Source organism: Setaria italica, chromosome VIII (assembly GCF_000263155.2).
Source record: "Setaria italica strain Yugu1 chromosome VIII, Setaria_italica_v2.0, whole genome shotgun sequence".
Classification (NCBI taxonomy): Eukaryota; Viridiplantae; Streptophyta; class Magnoliopsida; order Poales; family Poaceae; genus Setaria; species Setaria italica.
Window position 1 is genome coordinate 34,042,051 of NC_028457.1, and position 25,455 is coordinate 34,067,505.

At 43.1% G+C, this 25,455-nt stretch overlaps 4 protein-coding genes across 5 annotated transcripts; 3 read left to right on the plus strand and 1 right to left on the minus strand.

Annotated features, from left to right (window-relative positions):
- The first annotated feature begins 908 nt into the window (after positions 1-908).
- On the plus strand, positions 909-5,014 carry LOC101759281. Its single transcript, XM_004979659.3, has 7 exons — positions 909-1,281; positions 1,743-1,800; positions 1,935-2,015; positions 2,115-2,150; positions 2,311-2,550; positions 2,643-2,781; positions 4,327-5,014. Exons 1-7 carry the CDS (start codon positions 1,109-1,111, stop codon positions 4,788-4,790), a joined length of 1,191 nt encoding a protein of 396 aa, XP_004979716.1. The 5' UTR covers positions 909-1,108; the 3' UTR covers positions 4,791-5,014.
- Positions 5,015-9,037: 4,023 nt separating this feature from the next.
- LOC101759690 (phosphatidate phosphatase PAH2) lies at positions 9,038-16,133 on the plus strand. 2 transcript variants are annotated; one of them, XM_004979660.3, is made up of 11 exons: positions 9,038-12,721; positions 12,985-13,547; positions 13,620-13,693; positions 13,977-14,061; positions 14,243-14,329; positions 14,528-14,600; positions 14,937-14,980; positions 15,074-15,202; positions 15,351-15,452; positions 15,543-15,691; positions 15,791-16,133. In XM_004979660.3, exons 1-10 carry the CDS (start codon positions 9,790-9,792, stop codon positions 15,597-15,599), a joined length of 4,146 nt encoding a protein of 1,381 aa, XP_004979717.1. In that variant the 5' UTR covers positions 9,038-9,789; the 3' UTR covers positions 15,600-15,691; positions 15,791-16,133. The 2 variants fall into 2 exon arrangements, with proteins under 2 accessions (XP_004979717.1, XP_022684777.1); XM_022829042.1 differs by having other exon boundaries at positions 15,543-15,678.
- Positions 16,134-16,453: 320 nt separating this feature from the next.
- LOC101760096 lies at positions 16,454-19,732 on the plus strand. The gene is made up of 4 exons (XM_004979661.3): positions 16,454-17,146; positions 17,562-17,714; positions 18,115-18,417; positions 18,934-19,732. The coding sequence occupies exons 1-4, from the start codon at positions 16,484-16,486 to the stop codon at positions 19,375-19,377; spliced, it is 1,563 nt and encodes a 520-aa protein (XP_004979718.1). The 5' UTR covers positions 16,454-16,483; the 3' UTR covers positions 19,378-19,732.
- Positions 19,733-19,903: 171 nt separating this feature from the next.
- Positions 19,904-24,433, minus strand: LOC101760502 (GRF1-interacting factor 3). Its single transcript, XM_004979663.3, has 4 exons — positions 24,170-24,433; positions 21,746-21,822; positions 20,658-20,751; positions 19,904-20,576 (listed from the first exon to the last, which is right to left on the minus strand). Exons 1-4 carry the CDS (start codon positions 24,254-24,256, stop codon positions 20,196-20,198), a joined length of 639 nt encoding a protein of 212 aa, XP_004979720.1. The 5' UTR covers positions 24,257-24,433; the 3' UTR covers positions 19,904-20,195.
- Positions 24,434-25,455: the final 1,022 nt, after the last annotated feature.

Here is a 25,455-nt window from a genome sequence, read left to right on the forward strand (position 1 = left end):
TGGTCGTATACACATACGGTATAATAATAGAGTGGCTTGCATCATACTTATCGTTGCTGTCGCTGGCCTGCTGCCGTGCAAGAACAGAAGGGCCAGCGCCACGTCAGCTTGCAAGAGATCGACTTCAACGTGCTCTCTACTTCCAAGGGAACGGCGCGTAGAATATGCTAGACTCAGATCCTGTTTGGCAACGCACTCATAAACTTTAGTACCTATCACATCGGATGTTTGATACTAATTAGGAGTATTAAATATAGTCTAATTACAAAACTAATTGCACAGATAGAGTCTAATTCGCGAGACGAATCTATTAAGTCTAATTAGCCCATGATTTAACAATGTGGTGCTACAGTAACCATTTGCTAATGATGGATTAATTATGCTTAATAGATTCATCTCGTGAATTAGTATAGAGTTCTGCAGTTAGTTTTATAATTAGCTCATGTTTAGTCCTCCTAATTAACGTCCGAACATCCGATATGATCCTCCTAAAGTTTAGTACCTCGTATCAAACACCTCCTCACTTGCGTTAATCTTTGCCCTTGAATGGTTTTTTTTATCTCTCGAGTTCATCCACGTACTAAGTTACCGGTGTACGCGTTTGACCAATAATCTCCGAGAAAAAAAAAATGGAACAATGTTGAAATTTCTCGCACCTACGTACAAGTTTCACGACGGTATAACGGAAAGATTCGCATTGAAACCAAGCTTCACGTAGTATGCATTTGATCCTACCTCCAAATCGAATCTAGCAACAAATTCAAACAAATGGCCTTGATCAGGTTTTTGAAAATCGATGAATGCAACTTGCAAGTACACATCAAAACATCAGCATTTTCCTTTTCCAGGACAGAAAATGGTGCGTTTTTCCATCAATTTTTTCCATCATCCACCACACCAGCGTGTCAACTCCTCGGTGCTCCGTAGCATTTCCACCACCAGCACGCTCCCACGGCACTTCCACCCCGAAAGATAACCCCGCGCCGCGCCGCGCCGCCGCACCAGCACGCCGGGCAGGCAGGCAGGCACGGCCATCTTCTTCGTCCTCTCCTCCTCCAATTCAAGGCGGCGCCCAAGTTTCCAGGGCCGCAGCCCGCGGGGCAGGGGGATGTGGGGGCGGCACTACTGGGGCGGCGGGCGGCGTCCGGACCCGGCCGCCGCCGGCGTGGTGGTGATGTTCGCGTGGCTGTCGAGCCAGGAGCGCCACGTGCGGGCGTACGTGGAGCTCTACGCGGCGCGCGGGTGGGCGTGCCTCGTCTGCCACTCCGACTTCCCCACCCTGTACGGCCGCCTGCGCGATCTCTTCCTCCCATCCGTTGCCTCCGATGAACCCCCGCGAAAAAAAATGTGGTCCTCAGAGGATGGTCCGATTCGATGCGGTAGTGCGAGAAAGATGCGGTTTTTAGTTTGCTCCTATGTCTAGGCGTTCTTGGATTTGCCGGAGGTCTGGGGGGATTCAGGGGAGGAGGCTTCAGTTTCTTGTGCGTTGCAGTTGAGTCGTTTGCGGTATTTGGGGACACGCAGACGCAACTGATGCTAGACATGAGATGCGTTTGCCTTTGCGGTTACCAATCTTGGTTGTGCAGAATTTCATATAGCTAGGTTGGATGAGCTTAGAAATGCTGTGATGACACATGGACCCTGTTGGGTCATTAGCTTCCTATTTTTAGTGCCCTGTCTCGATACTCCGTACAAAGTAATCGATTGTTCTGTTGTTTAACACTTACGCTTTGCTTAAGCAGGTTTTTCCCCGAGAAGGCTGCTATGCTTGCCGACAGGGTGCTTGGGGAGCTTGTCAAGGTACGTTTATTACCTCACTGCACTGCAATTTCAACCGGGTTTGGTACAATTTTTTGTGGTTGTGTATGTTTAGGCGCATCTAATTGGTTGTTGCAATCGGGCACCTGTTGCTATATTGCTCTTTGAAAACCAAGGAGCTGAAGATTAGACCTGTACCTGTTGCGTTCGCATCGTTTTCAGGAGGGCCAAAGGGTTGTACGTACAAGGTTCTTCAGGTAATATATGGAATTTTGCACCATTTTGCTGAAGCAGTTACCTCTAGGTTAAAGCTGGTTTGGAATCTCTAGGCTAAAGCTTTAATTGTTCACTGACAGCTGATAGAGCGAAGATGTAAAGGGCAACTAAGTCTGGTATGACTCTTACTTATTGCCCTCCTCTCTTACTCATTGCTGAAATGCTAGCTGAAGCTTTGTTCGGTAAATCAAATAAGCTGTAGACACGTAGATTTGGGTATTCTGGTTTGAATTTACTCGTTTTGAAGAAAGCTTCGTGTGCTTTTGGTTTCTACAGGATGAGTATCAGCTTGTACGGGATTGTCTGTGCGGGCAAATGTACGACTCAAGTCCTGTGGATTTTGTCAGTGATTTAGGCACTCGCTTTCTCCTTGACCCAAGTGTCCTGAAGATGTCTGAACCTCCTCGTGTCTTGTCATGGATGGCTAAGGGTGTTGCCTCAGGTCTCGACGCCCTATTCATAAACAAATTTGAAGAACAACGTAAAGATTATTGGGAAACACTATACTCATCTGTGGTATGCCCCTCTATTGACCACATTGATTAGAAGCCTGATTTTAGATGAATTTTCTTGTGAATATCTGTAATCTTAGACCGTGGTACATGCAGAATGTTGGGCCAATACTGATACTCTGTTCAGAGGATGATCAACTTGCTCCATATTCGGTTGTTGAAAATTTTGCCAAGCGTCTGCTGGAGCTTGGTGGTGATGTGAACCTAGTTAAATGGCACAGTTCTCCTCATGTAGGTATGTTCTTCTTCCTCTTTCTGTCTGCAGTCTACTTAATACTATATTAAGTTAACTAAAATTGATACTAGGTAGTTTAACCTAGTTGAAGTAGCAGTATTAACCAGGGAGTTGTTGATCTTTACTCCATTTCTGTACCTAGCCATTTTAATTGTTATGACTTCCTAGTTAGAGTTTTTGACAACCTTTTTATCCTTTTTTTTTCTGAACATCGTCCCCATTAACTGCCGTTTACCTCACTTAACATGCCTCTAGGTTATAAAAAGAAATGCAAAGACTAAACTTGTTATTGATTATTTATCTTGGTTTTCTAACATGACAAGAGGTCAAGAGCTATTCAGTTGTTTTAGGTACTGACAACAATCTATAGAATGCTAATGATTTTATGTAAATTGTGATGTGATGAGAGGAGAATGCATCACGATGGCATGATGGAACTAGTTCCCGAATGCAGGACTACTCTAGTAGTACTGTATCGGTAGAGCTCCAAGCTCTCAATGGAAAATCGCAATTGGAACTTTTAGCATACATTGTATTAGTCCCAGGGTGCTTACTGCCGCTAATAGCCCCATTGATCATATTCAATACTTGGAGGCTGCTAGTTAATTTACCAGAAGGATTTTGAGTCTGCACTCAGCAAGCGGCCAGATCATGATGGTTTTCTGAAACTTTACGTTGAACATTCGCCTAGCCTAATATAAGTCAACCTGCAATCACACTTCTCATTTATAACTATCCCTAGAGCAAAATGTTTTCTTTTTAGAAGGTGGAAACATGTCTGGTGTAAAGGTGCTTGTACACCTTGCCAGAATTGGTTCTTTTGCTAACTGATAAGCAGCTGTGTTCTAGTTTCAATGGGGAAATCTTTTACAGAAACAAAAAGAAAACAAAGTTTATTTGGAGAAATAAAAAATACTCCCCATCTTATTGTGAACTAAAAGGTCATAGGTAAAGCCATCATGAATTGCGCATGTTGCTTGGAGCTTGTTTCCATCTATCCAGATGTCAAGATACGGTTTGGATAAACATCTGATCTTGCGTGCAGAATTTTAACTGATTACTCAAAGCTAGACTTCCCCATTTCTTTATGCCAATCCCCTCACTGGAGATGAACATTAAGAACTCCTGGATATGCTGCTGTACTTTCTTAGGAATTTCTCAAGACCGATTTGTAAAGAATTTTGTGCATGGTGTTCTGTAAATCCACTAATATCTAGTAATTCAGGTCCTTTGTAGGTTTACAGAATGTCAAGTCACCAACACATAAAAAATGTCTCATTAACTAATTTATGACCCATATCATAAAATAAGACCTGCCCCTTGCAATAGTTAATACTGGTAGCTTCACCAATTCAGTTATCTGAAAATTTTCATCACGCGTGACTCTGTTCAGATGTTCTACATGCAAAAGATTTTATAGGGTGTGCTTTATGCCTAACCTAAAAGATGTGGATGCACAATGTCTCAAGCCATGTGAAACTGATGAGTATAACACTTTTATGATTTCTTCTTATTATCTCTTTTCCTCTATTGCTATTTATGCAGGCCACTACAAGTATCACCCTGAGGAATACCGAACTGCGGTGACTGAGCTACTCATGAAAGCATCGGCGCTTTACATGAGCAGAAGACAACTTAACGGATATGAGGTGGGCACAAGTGAGCACAGCGACATGCCTCCGTCCATCTCCGATCAGCGCAGAACTGCTGCAAGCTCTAACAACAGGCTAAGACGAGCACCGATCGATCCAATGGATCAGTTCTTCCTACCAAGCTCCATGGAGTACCATGAAAGCAGTGAGGGACCGAAGCCAGAGCTGTTCAACATGCCAAGTGTGGAGAGCTTGAGCCTGCATGGGGTGCTGGGGCAGGTGATGTATGATGTATGCGTTCCAAAAAACGTAGAAGGCTGGGACCTCAAGCCTTCTGCTTCGAGGCACATGCATACTGCTGCGCGTCGGCATAGCAGCTTCAATCCAATGAAATGTGTGCGGCGCTCGAGATTGTGAAAATTTTGACTGGAACATTTGCATGCATACAGGTGAATGTGTATACTATGAGAGAATTTGTTTGGTGGATGCTGGTGAATCTTAATATAGCCACCATCCATCGAATAAAATGCGAAATTTAATTTTGTAAATCTGAAGGAGTTGTGCACGTCTGTGTATATGATATGGCCACTTATCTTATTTTCCTCTGCCAATAAATGAAATCTCCTTATTAATTTCTCTCATAGACAAGATCGGAACCATGTAAAGAATATTGAGTTTGACAAAGCAGAATCATGTCAAGAAAGTTGAGCAACTAATGACGTAGCAAAATTGGAAGGAAAAATATCCCTGTCATAGAATTCTTTGCATGAATGGATATTTCATTGGAACTAGTTGAAGAACAAGCACACAGCAAGAACCAAGAAAAAACGAGTGAGGCTATAGGGAGTTCAGAGGACCACAGCTTCATGAGAACATTTCTGAGCAAGGGAAGACATGAAAGTGGCCCAGAAAGAAGCAATGAGGGCATGCTTGCAAGGGAGAACTCGAACCCAGGGAGTGGTACGTGAATGTGCAAAACATTTTGGACCTGGATGTATGACAGCAGAAGTCGCGAGGGCCGGAAAAGAATAGCCCAGGGGCGCATCTGCAAAGGAAAACAAGCACCCAGGGGCGTATCCGTGAGGGAAGAACTCCAGCCCAGGGACCGGCGCGCAAAATCCCAAAAAAATTTGGACCATTTCTCGATTTGTGCGTGTCATCCTTGCGCAGGGGCCATGCTAATCTTCTCTGTATCGTTCCAATTTTATCGGATGTCTCCGAAGAGACAACAGAGTGGCTGCAGCCGAGCTTATAACTTGGTCTTTTCTTCCCTTGCTGGCCGGTATGGGACTAAACTTCGATTCCATCCATCGCTCGTTGCCTCGTTCCCGTGAGCGCGCCAGAGCGCAGCGCAAGCGCCCCCGCGTGGGCTGAATCTTTTAGAACGGCCCAGATATCACGGGAAAGAGCAAGGTGGGCTTTTGTGTCCCCCCCCTTCCCGTGGGCTGATTTTTAACACAGCCCAGCTAACAATAGGATCCAGTATCCGATTGCAAACAGGTACATTTTTTTTTACACACTTCACTAAAAAATTAGCAGGTACATATTCCTATCCCGGGAAAAACGATAGTAAAATTATATTCCTCAAAATCAACAAGAAAAGTCGGTCACCGTCCTCGCTAGAAAATTGTATATTTTTCTTCGAGAAAGAAACTAGCACAGCTCTCATGGCTCCGTGATGAGAATTTCCAACAACTGTTCAGGGCAGCACTGCTCGTGCTTGACCGATGGTCACGATTCCCAGCTACCGTGCTTCCAGTTCTTTCACATCACGTCTTCGATGGTTTTTGGCTATGGTCACTGTCTCTAGTCTTTTCGGGGATTCTTCCCTGAAGTCGCACGCCTGGTTCTTTCTTCTTTTGAGATGCGTCAGGTACTGTACTGCACGTTGAACGTGTTTCTATCAGCATCACTTGCTGTTAGTAGGCAGGTACGGCGAGCGAAGATTTGTCAGCTCAATCTTTTGAAAGTGCTCATAAAAGTAGGATTGTGTGTCGTAGGGATGAGTAAGCATGCGTGTATGTGATTTGAAAAAATAATCAACTCTTCTTTCTTTTTTTGTCGTTGAGAAAGCCAAGATAACTGATTGAATGTGATGAGCGTACAACTTATTTGTTAGTGGGTAATTCTTAGAAAGAATGGCAAGATTAAATTCATAGGAGTTTTTTTTCAAAGTATCATCTCACTTTGTTTGATGATACGACGTGTGGGAATATTTCCTTATAATGGGAAAATTTAAGTTACGGAAAAAAGGGGCCAAAAAGAAGATGGAGGAGTGAAAAGGAATATGCTCATGCAATGGTAGTGATGCCCGAATGATGCCACGAAGAGCTCCATCCTGAGAAGCAAAGGTTTTAAGAAAGGCAAAGAAATAACTCCAAGATACATGCATGCATGATGTCAATCCAATGGAACGCATATATGATATTTCTTTTCATTCTACTGCCTCAACTAACGTCATGTGCCTCCGAGATTAGTATAATAACAATTATAAATGTGGAATCCTCGTATGTTCGAAATTAAATGAAAGATGCGACCAATCCACGAATACCTAAAATGAAAATCAATAAGATATGTATAGTTTCTTTCATTCGTAACTCGTTTGTCTAGGCTTTCTCCTTTTTAATATAAAGGTAGCTCTCCTGTCGGTTTGTTAAAAAAAAAGAAAATCAATAAGATATTGAGTTGGTTTTTAAGAAGGCAAATAGTCGCTTTTTATATAATTTCTCCCTCATCTCATTTCCAGAAAATGTCTCATCAATTTGTACCTCGGATGAGCCATAAGCCCATAACACCCTTTTCATGCCTTTGTATGCCTTTGTTTTGAGTTTTTCTATATTTTTTCGAAATTGTTTTGAGTTTTTCTAGAACCTCTAGATTAAAACTTGCAAGGTTCTACATCTAGGGGGTGTTTGGATACCCCGTGCTAAAGTTTAGCACTTGTCACATCGAATGTTTGGATGCTAATTAGGAGTATTAAACATAGGCTAATTATAAAACTAATTGCACAGATGGAGTCTAATTCGCGTGACGAATTTATTAAGCTTAATTAGTCCATGATTTGATAATGTGGTGCTACAGTAACCATTTGCTAATGATGGATTAATTAGGCTTAATAGATTCGTCTCGCGAATTAGCATATGGGTTCTGCAATTATTTTTATAAGTAGCTCATGTTTAGTCCTCCTAATTAGTATCCGAATATCTGATGTGACCCTGCTAAAGTTTAGGTGTGCTAAAGTTTAGCACCTAAGTATCAAATATCTCCAGTCCACCGGATCTAGCCAGGGCAAGGTGCAGTTGCCGTTTTAGCTAGAGCCTACGTAGCTGTGGGCCCATGACGATGAGTGGCGGTTTGTAAAGTGACGGACGGATGGAGCCGTATTTCATTGACGTCATACACTCTGCATACACGTTTGTTTACAAATGTTTGCAGCGTCAGCTTATCTCCTAGGTTTCCTTTTGTCTTCAAGTGCTAACTTTTTTTTTGTTTTTGTTCCATTTTTTTTCCTTCTCTTCTAATAGCTGTGGGACCGTGGCACCGTTGGGTGAATTTTCCAAAAACGGCCATGTTCTGGTTCAGTTACTGCCAGCTGCTATGTTGACGAAAGTAAAACGGGTCCAGCGCATCACTCAGGAAATTTATCAATAAAGAAGTCACGGTACCACTAGACACACAACGTAGCGGAAGAAGAGTTGGAACAGAACCGGTTCAACGTAGTCGCGCATTGTTATGGATGAAGTAGTTGATTTCGTCCCACGAACCGATCTCCACATCCTCATGCCAGCAGCAGCCTCGCATCGCCGTAGCCGATCAGCACAACAGCGGCGCTTCCCGGAGTCCACATGTACGGGGGAAGAATGCCGTGCACTGTTGTGCTAGCACCGCGCGCGTGGCAAGGATCTCGAGCTCAGGCCGAGAGGAAGTGGCGGCTAGGGTTGCAGTGTGGTGGATAAGTGCGCCCCCTAGTCCCACCTCTTATATTTATAGAGCACACTAATGAACTTTCAGGCTGAAGGTCCATTAGTTATCCTAATTTCTTGTGGATCAATTATTTTATGGTTCTTTAATCTGAATTGTTATGATTATCTCTTACGTAGATCGTAGATCAGCAACAGTTGACACGCACGAGGGCAAAATTTGGATATGTTCGGTTATCTCATTCGTTTTTTTTTCATGTTTTATTTATGGACTTGCCTCGTTTCAGTGCGGTAGATATGGAACGCACAAGGATTTATTTAGCTAGGAAATACAAAATACGTAAACAAATGTAGGAGAGATTCGTTTAAAAGAAAAACAAAGGCCAGTGAGAAAGAGAGATGATAGACGAGGAAGGAATCAGGAGTAAACTTGTGTGATAACAGGACGTCATGAACTGCCTCGGGAAGCAAAGGTTAAACAAGAGAGCAAAGACTTCAACTTCATTGAATAAACCATCCTAAACAACAAATAGTCAAAATGTAACTTCCAATCTTTAGAAGTATATAAAGCTACTAAATTTCACTTTTTTTTTTTGCAACGAAGATCTATCCTGTCAGCCTAGGACTAGCAGCGCGAAATGACATTGCTACAGTAAAAAAATCAACACCGAGTGAGATAATACGTCACATATATGCTCCCTTTTTACCTTTTCCAGGGGAGGGAGGTGCCAAGAAAATAAAAAAAATGCCAATTCCAGGGGAGTAAACAAATCCAGTGGCATCGTCATCAGGAGAACTACTTCTATGCCGGTGAGGGGTGGAATTATCCCTTCCCCGGCATTCTTCGATCCCGGAATATGCTCCACGAGCTCCTTCCAATCAACCATTCCCCTCCACCCAATCACCCCCGATTCGCAAATCCGAGAGAGCTGCATCCGGCGGGCCTCCTCGCTTTCCCGGTTCTTGTACGGGTCACATAGGGATCCTTACTCCGTGTTGGATTCGGTTACTTGCTTTCTTCTTCATTGGGTCCGGATTTCCCTGGGTTGATCTGTTTAGTCTGCTGTGTTCGTCGCATTAGGCGGAGGATTGGGGGCAGCTCTGGTTGGTGGTAGCGGGCGGTTCCTGATCCCGCCCCGGTGGTTCCAACCGCGCCAATCGCGTGCTTGATTGGCGTAAAGGGCGGATTTTTAGAAGGATTTTGTGGTAAGGATCCAATTCTGTGGAGGATTTTGCTACTTTGGGATTTGAGCGTCACTAGATTTCGTCAATTCGGTCTGATTGTGATTGAAAGGGATAGGAATTGCATTTTTGTTGCAAAATGGGATGGCTGTCATGGCCGCTTTGAATCGTGCCTGGTTGTGGTGAAAGGATTGTTTTTTTTCCCCTGATATGGTGGCTGTGGACGCCTGTGATGCCCTTGCTCGAGGTTGAAGGATTCCACGGTTTGATGGTCTGTGCTGTCCGGGAGCTCGTCGTCGGCGGTGGGAGGCAAGATGTACGCCGTGGGGAAGGTCGGCAGCCTCATCTCCCGCAGCGTGTACACCGTCTCCGGCCCATTCCACCCGTTCGGCGGCGCGGTCGATATCGTCGTCGTGCAGCAGCAGGACGGCAGCTTCAAGAGCTCGCCGTGGTACGTGCGGTTCGGCAAGTTCCAGGGGGTTCTCAAGTCGAGGGAGAAGGTCGTCAACATCTCCGTCAATGGCGTCGAAGCTGGGTTCCACATGTACTTGGACAGCAATGGCGAGGCTTACTTCCTCAGGAACGCGGATCCGAATGGTGAGGAAGGAGAGTTTGTTGTATCACCCGCATCGTCGGGAGATGAGCGGGAGGCACCGATCCAGGAAGCTCAGCTGAGGAAGTCGAAGAGCACTTCGTGTGATAGCTCAACGATGGAGGCTGATGTTGGGGAGGGCAAGATGCTCGCAAGGACAACCTCAAGGCGGACCACCATACTTGAACGGATGTTTGGCCGGAAAACAGTTAAGAACAATGCGCATGCTGTGGATAGAGTGAGCTCATTAGAGCGAGCAGAGATTGCTGCCGAACTCCTAGATACAAAGTGGTCGACAAATCTCCCACGTAGTTCGAAATCTCATGGTTCTAATGATGAATCTTCCAAGAGCAAGTTGGCAGAAGCTAGCAGCAGTAATCAGATGGAAACCTCAAAGACTCTATTGCCAGAACATAGCTTGGATCATGGGAAAGAGACCGACTCTAACTGCAATTCTTGTAGTCCTCGTGGAGGAACAAACAGTTCAGCAGATGAAACTGATCAGTGTTTACAAACCACTAGTGTGAAGGAAGAGGTTGTTGAGATACACACACGTGAGACTAGTGACTTCACTGATAGGATCATCTCAACTGTGCATCAACCAGGATCAGAATCTTTGTCAAATGATCTGGGAACAGATAAAAGTATACATGAATCTGTCGATACTCAAGATAAGTTGCCCCATAATTTGGAAGATGTTGCAGGAAGGGAAATACATAAAAAGGAGGCCTTTTCCAATGGCATTTTTGAAATCCATACTGTTGAGACAGACACTACAAGTGGTAAGAGTGAGGTGGTTTCTCAGTTTGTTACTGTAGATTCATATGGAGCCAACCAAAATTTGACAGGTGCCAATTCACCAGCTTATGCAACCACAGACGAAAAGCATGAGGTTACATTGATCCCTTCTGCGCAAGATCCAGTTCAAGAGAAAGTAGTCATTCTCAGCAGTTCTGAAACTGTGGAGATTTCACAAGATGCAGTTCAAGAGAAAATGGTCATTTTCAGCAGTTCTGAAACTCTGGAGAGCTCATATGCTGTGTCCAATATTTCAGATGACAAAGTTCGTGATGCATCAGATATCTCACTGGCTGACAGCATACAACGCGAGGAGCATTCCGGAGTCTCTGATGGGAGTCAAGAACAGGTATTTTCTGAGGAAAGGTTATCAGCATGCAGTGGTGCTTCCAGCAACAAAAAAGACGTGATTGAAGTGGTTGTTGAAGAACATGGAGCTTTTATCTTAGAAGATCCAGCTCCCCAAACCTTGCAAGGTAATGGTCCAGATATGGATATTTCTGTGGACAGTGTTTCACTTTCACATACCGATGCGGTTCATGATTTCGCTTGTCAGCATGATGTGGTTTGTCCTGATGCTTCTTCTAGTGTTGTAGAGACATCAACTTATGTGCCTGACTATGATCCTGAAGATGTCACAAATAACGTAATCGTGGAAAATCAAGCATGCAACAGAGAGCTTGATGTTTCTGTTACTCAGACCTCAATAATAGGTGATGAATCCACAGAATGCAATGCTCAGTCAGCTAATTTTCCTAATAAAATAGAAGTAGAGAGTTCACCAACTGCTACTGGGTCTTCCAGTTTGGTCAATGATCCTGAAGATGTAGCTAAGAGCTTAATCGAGGAAAATAAAGCGTGCAACAGAGAGCCTTGTGTTTCCGTTACTCTGACCTCAACAATAGGAGATGAACCCACAGAATGTATTGCTCAGTCAGCTAATTTTCCTAATAAAATGGAAATAGAGGGTTCGCAAACTGTTACCGGGTCTTCCAGTTTGGTCAATGATCCTGAAGATGTAACAGAAAACTTAATTGTGGAAAATAAAGCATGCAACAGAGAGCCTGATGTTTCTGTTACTCTGACGTCAACAATAGGAGATGGATCCACAGAATTCATTGCTCAGTCGGCTAATTTTCCTAATAAAATAGAAGTAGAGGAGGGTTCACCAACTGCTACTGGGTCTTCCAATTTGGTCTATGGTGAAGTGCAAAGCATAAAAACAGAAGGTGAAACAGGAAGATCCAGTTCTGTGAGTGGAGATGAAGTTGGGTTTGTCCTTGAGGCTACAGCTGAGCCTGAGGAAGAAGCAGAAGCAAGAGTATCATTCTCTGAGTATACAGAAGAAATTCAGTTTCAGTTTAGTGATACTGAAAATTTTGCTGATAGAAAGGCCATGGATGACATAGTGGCTGACAAAACAGCAGGTGAAGGAGAACATGAAGAATCTGATTGTGACACAGAAAAACAGGAAGAAGGTGATTTAGATCTTGCAAATGTATTGGAAAACTGCTCTGATTCATTAAGGCCTGTGACTAGCCCTGTTTCTATTCCTACATGCAATCTGCAGTCAGAAGATAATACAATGGAGGCTAAATCTCTACCAAATCTCCGTTCTCACATACATGATCTTGAAAGGTCTGATAGTTTTCAGCTAAGCCGCTCACTACAACCAAATGCTGAAAATAATGGGGTTGACCCAGTCAAGAGTACGGATTCTTCTTTTCTTGAGCAGAAATCAGAAGTTACTGGTGATTCAGAAGAAAATTCCAGCCCACCTGAGGTTACCAGCAATGTAGTACCTGATGACAAGCATGCTGACAACCTGAAAATTGATCCGTTCGTCCCTTTTGCGGGTGAGTTTTTTCTTTTTGCTAGGACTAGCATTTCTACTTCTTTTTAACACTACTAGTTGTAATTATCTTTATCTTGCAGAGTGAATGTGATTCTTTTGTTCGAAAATTTCCCAATAATTTAGTTGGAACAAGTGAACAGTGAACTTTGATAAAGACTGTTTAGTTTTTTTTGTTGTAGCAGTTTCTGTGATTTCCTTCAGTGTCTTAATATTACTGAAGTAACTTGGCAGCAATGACAATCTCTATCTGTGCCATTTTTGCAGAATTATCATTATGCAGGCACCTGTTATCTGAAGGCATGGGGGAGGATGCCGCCCGCAGTGCATTTGATTCTGAGAAGGTGACCTTAGAGAAGTTCCATACCATGAAGCAGTCACTAATGAGAAACAACAAGCTAGTTGTTAGGATTGCTGGACGCTATTTTCCCTGGGATGCAGCTGCGCCTATAGTGCTCGGTTTGATTTCTTTCAGCGAGGAACAAGTTTTTGAACCCAAAGGCATGATAAAGGTCGAGCAAATTGAGACAATTGCAGCACCAGGTGGCAGCTGGAGAATCTGGCCGTTTAGTTTCAGACGAACAAGGACTATTAGTGCTGTCCAGCCAGTTTGTGAAAGCACTGTTGAGACTTCCATATCCACTCCTGTTAAAGAATCCACACCGTTTAGTGAATCAGATAGAGAAAGGAATAAATCCAGGGCAAAGAGGATCGAGAGGAAGGTGCGATCACTCACTCCAACGTCTGAGGAGCTCGCATCTCTTGATCTCAGAGAGGGCAGGAATGTGGTTACATTTACCTTCTCAACTGCAATTGTTGGGAAACAGCAGGTTAGTTTTACTTAAATTGTTTTTAAGTTCCATTAAGTTGCATTTCACATCTTCCTATCCTTTCATAAACAGGTTGATTGTCACATATATTTATGGAAATGGAATACACGCATTGTCATATCAGATGTGGATGGAACTATCACCAAGTAAGTCACAAAACTGGAGCAGTGAAGCCTATGTTTTTATGTTTAATATAAATACTATGATTTGGATACCTGATTGCCAGGAGTAGCTGTTATTCCAGCTTTCTCTTTATTGGATAATATTGTCCACTTCAAAGATGGAGGGAAAAAAGGGAGATAGTGAATTTCATGCAACTAATGCAGTTTATAGTCATTATAAAATATAGGAGCTATCTGATCCTTACCACCTACAAATGCAGTATATTCAATTCTTACAATTGTCCACATTTTTTCCATGTGATTGTAGGTCTGATGTTCTTGGCCAGTTCATGCCACTGGTTGGTGTTGATTGGTCTCAAAATGGAGTCGCTCATTTGTTTTCTGCAATAAAGGTATTCATGCTGCTCATGCTTGTAACAAAATAGGCATAATTTCAATTTCACTTATAGATCTAATCCTGCCATAGCAATTGATTGATTCTTTCTAATGTTTGTGAACTTACGCGCGTAACTGGGTCTAGAATGTTTGTTGATTTGGTTTGTTATTGTTATCTTGTTCTTGTTGCATCCGCAGGAAAATGGATATCAGCTTCTATTTCTAAGCGCACGTGCTATTTCACAAGCCCACATTACAAGGCAGTTTCTTTTCAACTTAAAGCAGGTACATTGAAATTCAGTCCTAGTCAATCCTATACTTTCATAATCTGTTTGTGGTGATCATGAATTTAGTGTATGCCCATTAGGTAACAAAATCACAGGTCTGATCATGCTTGCACATTCACAAAGACACGACAGTGAAACTAATAAATAGAACGTGGTGCTCATCTATCTTATTCCCACATGTGAATTTGGATTTCAGGATGGAAAAGCACTTCCTGATGGCCCCGTTGTCATATCTCCAGATGGTCTCTTTCCTTCACTTTACAGAGAAGGTGAGCACATCCTGACATATTCTCACTATTTTCTACTCAGTTAATTGCCAATGAGAGAGAAAAAAATTGCATTCACTACCTCTATTTATTAATCTGGGTCCACATGAGTAATCTTGGGGTACAACCTTTTACTAAACTTGGTGTGCGCGGTAGCTTTTTCCAAACCAGTTGTATCTCAATAACCTTTTTGGACCCCCTCAACCATTGTTGGATACCAGGTCTATGATTAAGTTCTCATAGTACAATCATATTGACATAAAAAGTATCTCTATTGACTCCTTTATATTAGCTATAAGTTTTGAGTGATCCTGATATTTTGTTGGCATTGGTTTGTAGTCATCAGAAGAGCTCCTCATGAATTCAAGATTTCATGCCTAGAGGTGAGTACTCCCTAGCAGCCTAGCGCGCACAAGAAGGGAAGAATAGCTTGGCTTCTTTGATGTTCTATTCATGATTTTCTCTATCATTTACAGGCTATCAAAGATTTATTTCCTCCTGACTCAAACCCATTTTATGCTGGATTCGGAAATAGAGATACAGATGAGCTTAGTTACCTCAAAGTTGGTATTCCTATGGGCAAGATCTTCATAATAAACCCCAAGGTAACAGCCTAAGACAGGAAAATCACTTGTCCCTCCCTCCTGTTAGCATCTCTATCTGCATAATTGTGCTGGAGTTCAGCCAGTGAGAGCATTTTTGCACTGGAGATGGCATCTAGAGAATCCGTGTTGAATTTTTCCTTCGATGCAGGGTGAAGTTGCAGTGAATCGGCGAGTTGATACAAAGTCATACACGTCCCTGCATGCTCTTGTACATGGAATGTTCCCTCCAATATCGTCATCTTCGGAGCAGGTCAGCATTCCCATGTAGTATTTGTCAGTGGTTCAACTTTAGTTACTACTTTTAGTGCTTCTTATTCTGAAAAGTTCTTATTCAATTCAGGAGGACTACAATACCTGGAATTACTGGAAAATGCCATTGCCTGATGTTGATCTGTGAGATACAAGTGCAGTCTGCACAACAGCGCTGCGCTAATTTTATTATGCGCAGCAGTGGTGATGAGAAAATCATGGTGAAGGTAGCACCCTGAGGTATTTCATTTTACCTATTTTGCAATAGTAGTTCTATTTTTCTTTGTTCATGAGCTTGTGTCTAACATGCTTGGTGCATTTTGCCACCTGTTTCTGCAGGCCAATTGTTAGTTGGCTAGATGTGGATGCTCCTGATATAAGCTCCTGCAAGAACGAAACTGTATATATAGGATCATAATAGATGACTAGCGATCTGCACGCCGATGAGGCAGCAGAAGCAATGTAGCTGTTTCTTGTGACTCCCATCTGTTGTTGTAGGACTGAACCTCCATGTAACTGAGAGGTGTATACTTTACTGAATGGAGGAATCTGATCGAGTGTTGTTTCCCGTGCAGTTTCATTTCATCCTTCTTTGATGTAATTGTGGTGCCATGTAATCTGTACAGGAGCAGTTTAATAATGCAATAGAAAGTCAGCTCTGTTCATATGCGATTTTAATTCACACACCTTTCTGGCAATAAGCATGTTGCTTTGACAAAGGTGCATCAAGTATTACCTCATAAGCTTTGTGAGCACTTAACAGGAAATTGTGGATTTGTGGTATGCTTGCGAATTTTCTAGTATACAACTGTGATATGCAATTGAGCTAAGCTGCAATTTTATGGAAAAAAAACCTTTGCTATTGTAGGGATAAATCTTTCTCTGGTATTATCGTGTTCAAGTATTGATTAATATGAAAATATTCGTATAATGCAAATGCGAACTTTGTGAAGGACCCAAGCGCAAAGGTTCCAATCCTCTTTAAGCAGGGAGACCTTTGGTCACTGGCTCTAGAACCCTAGAGCCGCCGCCATGGCCACGCCCGACCCCGCCTCCGCCTCCACCAAGAAGCGTTCCAAGAAGCGCAAGGCCGCCGACGGCGAGGCCAATTCCTCAAAAACCCTAGAGCCGCCACCAGAGGCGGACCTCCAAACCCCAGCCACGCCCGCCACCGCCTCCGCGTCCGCCAAGAAGAAACACTCCAAGAAACGCAAGGCCACCGAGGCCTCCACCGACGCCTCCACCGAGGCCGCCGGCGACGCCTCCACCGAGGCCGCCGGCGACGCCTCCACCGAGGCCGCCGGCGACGCCTCCACCGAGGCCGCCGCCGACGCCTCCACCAAGGCCGCCGTCGACGCCTCCCTCAACGTCACCGTCGATGCCTCCCTCACAGGCGGCCGAACCGCAGCCGCCCCCGCCCCCGCGGTCGCTTACTTCCCCACCGGCTACGACCCCCTCGCCGCCGCCGCCGTCGCCGCAGAGGAAGACGAGTCGGCCCCCAACGCGCGGCTCTTCCGGCACGAGAAGCACCCCACTTGGGTCGACCTCGTGGTCGGGAGCTCTGGCGGAGGCCCCGACTTCGTCGGCCGGAGCTATGCCGGTGAGGCAGCCACGCCGCAGCTCTGTGAGTACGCACTTGGAGTCCTCGATAAGGCCTCCGGTACCCTCAGGGTCGTCCCCATAGCCGCCAACAAGGTGAGCGTCTTGTCTTATTGCACCAAAATTTTGATCTTTCTTGTAATTGTTGTTGATAGCCAAAACGAAATGGCTATAGTCACATAGATTTAATTAAATGCTAGCTGTTTATTGAGGAATTCTAGTTTATAAGTAAATACTAAAGATTCCCTTTTGTCTAATTGTGCAATTGAAAATTGCAATTGGATGGTCTACTGGTGCTGGACAATGCCTACGTAGTTAGGATTTTAGCAGAGTAACACTAAAGCTGCTATCTTGTTTTGATTTTAAAAAATGAAGGAAAGCTCTTGCTGTGATGTTTTCATTTTCAGCATAACAATGCCATACATTTTAAAAGAGCTACAAGAAATACTTTTGCACAAATAACGTTGGCATTGCTGATATTGATGTTCTGGACATCTGTACTCTGTAACAGATTCTGAGGCTTGAGCCACATCTTGAAGTGCAGCAGCCAGCACATTCGCAGCACTCTGAGGTGGCATCAGAAGCAGGTTCAGTTGCAGGAAATGATGAATTGAAGGTTCAAGATCTTACCATGATGTATGGAACCAAGACAGACAGGGACAAGGTATGTTTGTGTCGAGTTTTACTAGTCTGCTGTTTGCGACTATGTTTCCGAATTGATCAGTGGTGTCAACCAAAAGTTTCCTCTGTGTGCCCCAGTTTGTTTGTCTTCTTCGTGTGAATTAGGTTTTTAAGATAGCATTTGAGACAGTCACATAATAGAATAGCATTTAAGACAGTCACATAATAGAATTTTGTTAAACCAGAACTCAACATAACTGTCATTGTACTGGTGTGATTTCTGTTAGTTTTTCTGTCAATATATATTCTTGGTTTGGTTTGCATGTGGAAAGGAAAGATTTTTGTTAGTTATCTAAACCAATGATTTAACCATGATAATTTCCATTTTGCACTGGTCACTGTATTCATCATGTCACAGTGGTTAATGCCTATATTCCTTGCAGGATAACAAGTGGAGGTCATTAAATGAACAAAGGAATGATCCTTCTGCTTATGAGGACATTGACCTTGGAACCAGTAACGTCCACACCAATGACAACCAGGAACCAGTAATTGTTCGGAACATTCCACCTTATGATCCTACAGCAGATACATCAGAAAAGGCATATCTTTTGGATGAGATTATTCCAAAGAATATGCGGCAGCACCTTTTGGAAATTGTGGACCATTTTGAATCAGGACAAATTTCTTCAAAAGGCTACTCGAGTTTTGTCTCAAATCGTGTGCAGAAGTTGCAGGAGCTTCAGGTAATTATTTACATTTTTGGTATACTTTTTCTCGTCATCCAGTTGTCCACTTTCAGTTGTCACCTGCTAATGTTTTAGGTTTAGAACAAGGAAATTTATTTTATACTAGATAAGAAAGTGAAGAGGAACTCGAGCCTTTTTCTTGATAAGAAGTTATAGTCTTGTGGGAAGACACCATTTTAATTGACTCTGACATTCCTGTGGACATTTGAAGGACATGTTTTTTTTTTCTTGTTGTGGAACCTGCAACAGTTTATAATTGATCCTTAGCGGGGTTTCTTGACAGTAACGCACAACTTTTTACTCGCATAACATTCTGATAGCATTATAGCCGGCACTGTTACTACTGCAATGTTGACACGTTACTTGTGTCGGTCCCCTCTTTAGACAGTGACAGTTTATGGTTTGCTCTTATGCCATTTTTAATTTCGTTGAACACTAGGTGTGTGTTTATATATCTGTTCCGCTTGGTTAGCGTGATAAAAAAGAATCATCTTTTGACTTGCATTGTGTTAGGGTCAAGATAAAGAGAGGCTTGCTTGGATACTGTCCTACATCCAACATCTCCTATCTTTATATGAACGGAATGGTTGCATGTCCAAGCATCACAGGAAGCACAGAAAGGAAAACAAGGCAAACCATGGACCAGGGACCCCGCTGGCTGTATATCGCAACCTGTTGCTGATTTTTACAGAACCAGGGTCTAGTTCCATGTCATCGGAGAAAAATGAACTTCTGATTAACTACATCTTGGTCCTGACACTCTTTGCTGATGACTTCAGATCCGATCCTAAAGATATATGTGCGGACCTGAAAATGACCCGCCAGATGCTTAAACCATACTATGACCAGTTGGGATGCAAATCTGTGTCCGCAGGTGCTTTCAAGTCCACTTTCATGACGCTTCCAGCCCCTCTCAACTTTCCACAGGATGTTACAAGGAGAAAGCGACGACGGTAATCATCATATGGAGAGACCAATGGTTATTTATCTCAGAAATGGCATGATTACTGAATGTGAGTGATTGGATCCGCCCTGAGTTATGATACACTGCTATCAAAGGCACGTTAAGCCTGTAGGTGCTTGGCCCAATGTTGCAATGTACTGAAAATGACAAGCTGTTTCAAGTTTCATTTTGTATTCTGGTGTCCATGGATATCGCTTTCAAGAAAGAAAACATATCTATGTATTGATGGTTCTATCTCTACCTGAGTACATCCTAGTGCTAGTTCGATGAAGGTAGACAATATGGATTTGTTCGATGGAGTACAGCACAATTCCTCTGATCTTGCAAGGATAAAACTTTGTTCGTCCTTGCTACTGGATATAATTTCCGTTGGATGTTCATCTGTACTGGTGGCTAATGTAAATCATCTACATCGCATGCCGACCGTACAAAAATATTCTGAAAAATGGAGACAGCATTACAACTGTTGCATCCTCACAATTAATTTCTGTTCAAACATCAGTAACAAACAGTAACTCGTAAAAAGACATGTTGAAGCCACTTTAACTAAACCACCAAATTAGCTGGTAAACATAATAAAATACGCTAGGACAACAGGCTGGTGAAAATTATTCAATGATGGCTACAGCAATGTAAGAACGCAGTAACAATCTTGGACAGATTACATCATCATCACCAATCTAAACTTTGTTATACATGGATCGATATGACATGTCTAAACCACACAGTAAGGACTAGTAGTTGTCATTCAAGAGTCCTTTCGTTTCGTTGCTAGTATACAAGGCATTATTCACCTACCAGGCTGCTCGACTTAGGATTTCTCCGCCACATCGCCACCAGCCTCGTGATCTGCTCCAGTTGTGCTCTTGTGGCTCTCGGTGCCAGAAGGCTCCGTGCTCACCCCAGCAGTTGTGTCCTGCTTGCCTCCTCGCCCATCAGCAGGGACAGGCGCTGACTGCTGTAGGCTGGCAGCAGTGGCAGCAGGGTCGGTTTGCATAGGCTGCATGCCATTGACGGTAGCCGGTCTCATGACCATCTGTCCGGGGAAAGCAAGAGCCTGTGCTTGCTGCTGTTGCAGCTGCTGCTGCTGCTGCTCTTGCATCTGTTGCGGGGTTAATGGTGTTCTTGGAGGAAACATTGGTACTTGGGACATGTAATGCCCTGCACCTGGCACCATACCAGGTTGCATCATCTGTTTGCAAACAAATGGAAGTTTAAGTAATGTTGCAAGTGGAGCTTGTGAAATAGCACCAACTTGAACAGGGCTACTAACCTGTGGGCGACTTGCAGGGTTCTGTGGTGGTTGGGGTTGGGCATCTGCAATCGCAGCCAGGTACAAGAGATTCTTCTGAAGCTGAGCTTGATACCTGAAAGTTAGGAGCATGGAAGATACTGTTATCCAGAATGCATTGCCATTGATACGTTTTAGAAGATGGCATTTACAAAGGCAGATCGATCAGGAATAAGATTTTCTTAGTCATGAATTATCCTTCTGAAGTTTCAGTGCATCCAGAAGGTGTGGAGTAGAAATGCGCGTGCATCCCTTTCAATTGAGAGCTGAAACTAATATGACTCAGAATTTCTAACATCCTACAGTTAATCTTATTCAAACAGCCTTATCATTGATGGGTGAAACTAGTACAGCAAAATGAGGAACCTCACAAATGGATCAGAATTTCTGATAGAACTAATCCATCTTGTTAAAATTTCAAGCATTTTTATCGTTGATGATGAGAATATTAGAGTCACAGTAGGATCATCAGTTGGTGTAGACAATATATATTATAGATCATCAATAGAAAAGCCAAGCAATGCAATATTTTTTACTTCACAAGGATGATAACACTTCAGAAGCTACAAGTATCTATGAATAGGTCACAAATCACTCATCTACCAGGGCAATCATTAATCCTGAGAGTTAACACAATGTCGCCAGATGACTGTAAATGATGCTGCTGTTAAAAGATACTCCAAAACATCGTATATGATCTAATTATTATGCAGGTTAGATTGTATTGTACTCCAAACTCCATGATTCCTACAGCACTATATTTACAGAACAATTCTACAGTCAAACTGTCTAAGCTCATAACTTTTACAAGCAAACCATTTTCAACAAACCTACATCATTAAATATAAGAGAAAAGAGAGTACAACTTATGAAGATCATAAACATGGCTTGGATAAGGGAAAACTTTTGCTGGTGATATCCACATCTTAATGCTCATGATTTTTCATACTTTAGTGAGTGAATGAAATAAGCAACAGATGAATTAAAGGTTCATCATTTTGAGACTATTAAAACCAACAAAAAGCATTTCCAGCAGTAAAATTAGTTATATTGTTCAGGAAGATACTTACTGAGCACATTCAGCCAACTTTCCTAAGTTCTGATTTTCCAGGATGGCCAAAATAAGCTGCTTATTTTCATCCAAATACTGTGAAAGACGACAAATTCAGTTAGTGTTAGTAACTATATGAAGTTAATGATGGCATGCAATATAGTGTTAGGCTTATGCATAATCATGAAGCAAATCAAGCAATACATTTACCTTCTGTGTAAGAATTACGCAAGCGATTTCATTCACAAAAAGGTTTTGCCATTTGATTTATTCATTTTGCCATACAGATATGGTTGGTTTCTTACAAGCCAAGCTTAATTGTATCTTAATGCTGAGCATTTGGTAGTGAGTTGCACTGGATTGTGAGGAATAGTAGATAAATGCAGCCCGAGAAGAAAGTGACCTACATCTATGATAGCTATGTATTTCATGACTTTATATGCCGCAGGCCATATCACTTGCATGCCATCCATATAATTCAGTTACAGCAGAGATGCACCTAATTTAGCCTCAAAGAACCATTAGTCATGACTCACACATCTACCAATGCAGATCATTATATATCAGTGACGTGACTAGCCCCAACCATGGAGTAGACAATAGGACTGAGGAATGACAACCACAGTTACTAAACCGCAGTTACCTTTGCTATATGGCAGACAGCCACAAGTTGGCAGCCACACTGCCATCATATTGCAGCTAGGCACCAAGTCATCATAGAGCAGGGTGACTGACTGTCAAAGCTGATCGTATACCAGCAAGTTACATTCCATGGCACAGGACTATCGTTCAGAAATAATTAAGCACGGTTGACAGACGAGCATTGCTGAACAATGATCGCCCGACAACCGTGCAAAAATGGAAAATTGCAAAAGCCCACCTGTGAATGGGGATTCGTCAAAACATCCCTAGAACTTCTGTTTTCATATTCTACACCTGCAGCTCTACCTTGGTGTTTTACCCCCGAAAGGCCATTGACCACATGGCGTGCTGCTTGTGTTGCTTCTAACATGGCATGATCACTTCTAGTGTGGCTTCTAGCATATCCGTACCATTTAATCTAACCTAGCACTCCATTGTTTGCCCTCTCTACTTGCGCTTTGGTATCCCTCTTAAAGAATGCAGAAAAAGAGTTCCAGGTCAGATTGAATTAGCCCAAAGATGTAGAAAGTCACACTACAAGCCACCATACCATGCTCGAATGCACGCAAGCAGCATACCATGTGATCAGCATCCTTAAGGGGCAATTTGACACACAGGAAGAGAACAGGTGTAGGAAAAACAGAAGTCGTAGGTTATTTCGACAAACCCCCAATGCAGATGAGTTTTAACAATTTCCCTAGTAAAAGTGACTGCAGGCAGGCAAGCCATGCTGCAAGGCAGAGGACCCAGGGCTGGTCAGCTGCCCAACCACAGGGCAACAGGAAGCACAGGCTGAAAATCTCTGCCGCATGGCACAGGGTTAGCCGGTGGCCACACTTGGCCTTTGCCAAAAATTCAAAATTGATATTTGAACAGCACATATGGTGCCATTGCTCATTTGGCCGTTGCCAAAAAAAAAACCCCAAAATTGACACTTCAATGGCACATTCCAGTGCTGTTACAGCACATTTTGCCGTTACCAAATATTCAAAATTGGCATCTTAATGACACATTATGGTGCCACTGAACATTTGGCCTTTGCCAAAAATTCAAAATCAATATCTGAATGGCACATTGCAGTGCCATTGCGCAAAAAATAAAATACCCTGGCCACAGAGATTGAAGCCCCATTCCATGGCAAAGAGCCATGGTCTGTAAATAGCACAGCCAACTGGTAAGCATTGGCTGATGTGCTATCACCCAACAAGATGAGCAATGAGCTCGCAGCGTGGCAGAGTACCACAGGGGCTGTTGTATGGCAGCCAGAGAATGGCACCACACAAAAAAGGGCCTTCAAGGACGCCTTCTTGACATCCATGGACCAGAACCTTCAGCCCCAGATAACCGGGGCCTTAGGCCAGGAAGTTTCGCTATGCATTAAGCTCCCAAGGCACACTTATGCCCACTATTGACAGCACGGCCAGCCCAAGACCTTCACAGAAAGTCCAAAGCTTTTGAACTGCTAGCTACCCTCCACTCCCCATTCGGGCTCATCCTATTCTGCTGGCCTAATCCACCCTCGATTGCGCGCATGTGGCTGTCCCGTCTCCAATACCCAAAACACGCCACCAACCTACTGTTACTCACCGATTGACCAGAAGCACTAAGCCGAGGAATCTTCGATTACCCCCAAAACAGGAAAAGAACAAGAGCGCCCAATATTTCCCTAACCAACGGCGCGCAAAGATCCAATCTTTGATCGAACCAACCCCCTGAAGCCTGAAAAAAATCCATCTTTCTCAGGCGCGGGCGAACCCTAGCAAGAAGGAGAGGGAAGGGAAAGGGGCGGGGCAGCTCGCACCTTCTGGATCTGCTCGGTGGTGATGCCGGCCGACGGTGGCGCCGCCGCCGCAGCGGCGGGCGCCTGCATGGGCATCTGCTGCTGCATCGCCGTGGGCTCTGCCGGAGCCGGTGGGTGGGGGCGGCGTATCTTGCCTTCGTCGCTTGCTTTTCGAGGTTTCTCGAGTTGGTGAAAGTGGAGTTGGGGCTTAAGGTTGGTTGTGGTACTACGACTACCGGGAGTTGGAAGAAGGAAATTTTGCAGCAGAGTACTCAGCAACTTGGTAATGGTACGAGTGCCTCTGAGAATGGAAAAGCAATGGGGAGAAAAAAGGAGGAGAGGGGGAATGACGAGTTTGCCCTCGCCCGTCTAGAACGAGACATATGTAACCCTCACGATGATGATACTAATGCTTTTATCGAAATGCTGCTATTAGATATTTGCAGCTATAGAGTGAAATATCTAGTTAGTTAGACAAGGAAATATCCAGGACAATTTTGTGCTGAATTTATTTATTTATTTATTTATTTACAACTCACGTGAAAAGATCGGTTAATCCATTGTCTTGTGTTTATTTTCGTCTTTTCCTTGCGTGCAAGCTCTTTTTCGCCGATTCCACACGTGAAATGATAGATTCACTCTTGTCTTCTATATCCTTTTTACCTTTTTCTTGTGTGGACGCTCCACGAAAACATCTTCGGTGGGTTGTACTCATCAATCTATCTCTATGGACCATTTCTTTTCGAGAGTGGGCAACACATACATTTTATTAAGCAGTTAAGAGTTTTTTTATAGCATACATGATATCTTATCATCCTTGATTGCTCGGGAAGGAAAAAGAAACCATTAAAGCTATATTAAAAGACTAGGCACGACCGTGGAGTAAACAATTTATGCGTCTCATTGTCTATGTATAGCAGTTTTCTTAGCCAAAGTTTCTAATTTCATAATTCATATTATGGAGAGTTAGTTATCGTGACTATATTAATTACTTAGCCAATGGTGTGGGGATGAAGAGCTTAATTTTGTAGCATCTAGTATCAATTGTATCCAGATGTTATATTTTTAGTGCAAAAATAGTATAATATTAACGTTGACTCAGTGCTTTAGAGAAGCAAAGAGAAGGTGTGGTGCGATGAGCGTGTCATAAAACAACATAATAAGTGGATGGAAATGGTTTTATTTTTATCGTGAACGCGAATATGGGAACACCCTATTAACTAACATTATTACCATTATTGAATATTACTCTGCACTCCATCCATTAACTAACATTATTAACTAACATAATTATAATGTGAACGCGA

Coding starts and splice junctions, on each gene's coding strand:
- LOC101759281 (XM_004979659.3), top strand. CDS start 1,109: ATGTGGGGGCGGCACTACTGGGGCGGCGGGCGGCGTCCGGACCCGGCC. Junction 1,801..1,934: donor TGCTTGGGGAGCTTGTCAAG/GTACGTTTATTA, acceptor TTGAAAACCAAG/GAGCTGAAGATTAGACCTGT. Junction 2,782..4,326: donor GCACAGTTCTCCTCATGTAG/GTATGTTCTTCT, acceptor CTATTTATGCAG/GCCACTACAAGTATCACCCT.
- LOC101759690 (XM_004979660.3), top strand. CDS start 9,790: ATGTACGCCGTGGGGAAGGTCGGCAGCCTCATCTCCCGCAGCGTGTAC. Junction 14,981..15,073: donor TCAAGATTTCATGCCTAGAG/GTGAGTACTCCC, acceptor TATCATTTACAG/GCTATCAAAGATTTATTTCC. Junction 15,203..15,350: donor TCTTCATAATAAACCCCAAG/GTAACAGCCTAA, acceptor CCTTCGATGCAG/GGTGAAGTTGCAGTGAATCG.
- LOC101760096 (XM_004979661.3), top strand. CDS start 16,484: ATGGCCACGCCCGACCCCGCCTCCGCCTCCACCAAGAAGCGTTCCAAG. Junction 17,147..17,561: donor TCCCCATAGCCGCCAACAAG/GTGAGCGTCTTG, acceptor ACTCTGTAACAG/ATTCTGAGGCTTGAGCCACA. Junction 18,418..18,933: donor AGAAGTTGCAGGAGCTTCAG/GTAATTATTTAC, acceptor GCATTGTGTTAG/GGTCAAGATAAAGAGAGGCT.
- LOC101760502 (XM_004979663.3), bottom strand. CDS start 24,256: ATGCAGCAGCAGATGCCCATGCAGGCGCCCGCCGCTGCGGCGGCGGCG. Junction 21,823..24,169: donor CCACCGAGCAGATCCAGAAG/GTGCGAGCTGCC, acceptor CGTCTTTCACAG/TATTTGGATGAAAATAAGCA. Junction 20,577..20,657: donor ACCCTGCAAGTCGCCCACAG/GTTAGTAGCCCT, acceptor GTTTGCAAACAG/ATGATGCAACCTGGTATGGT.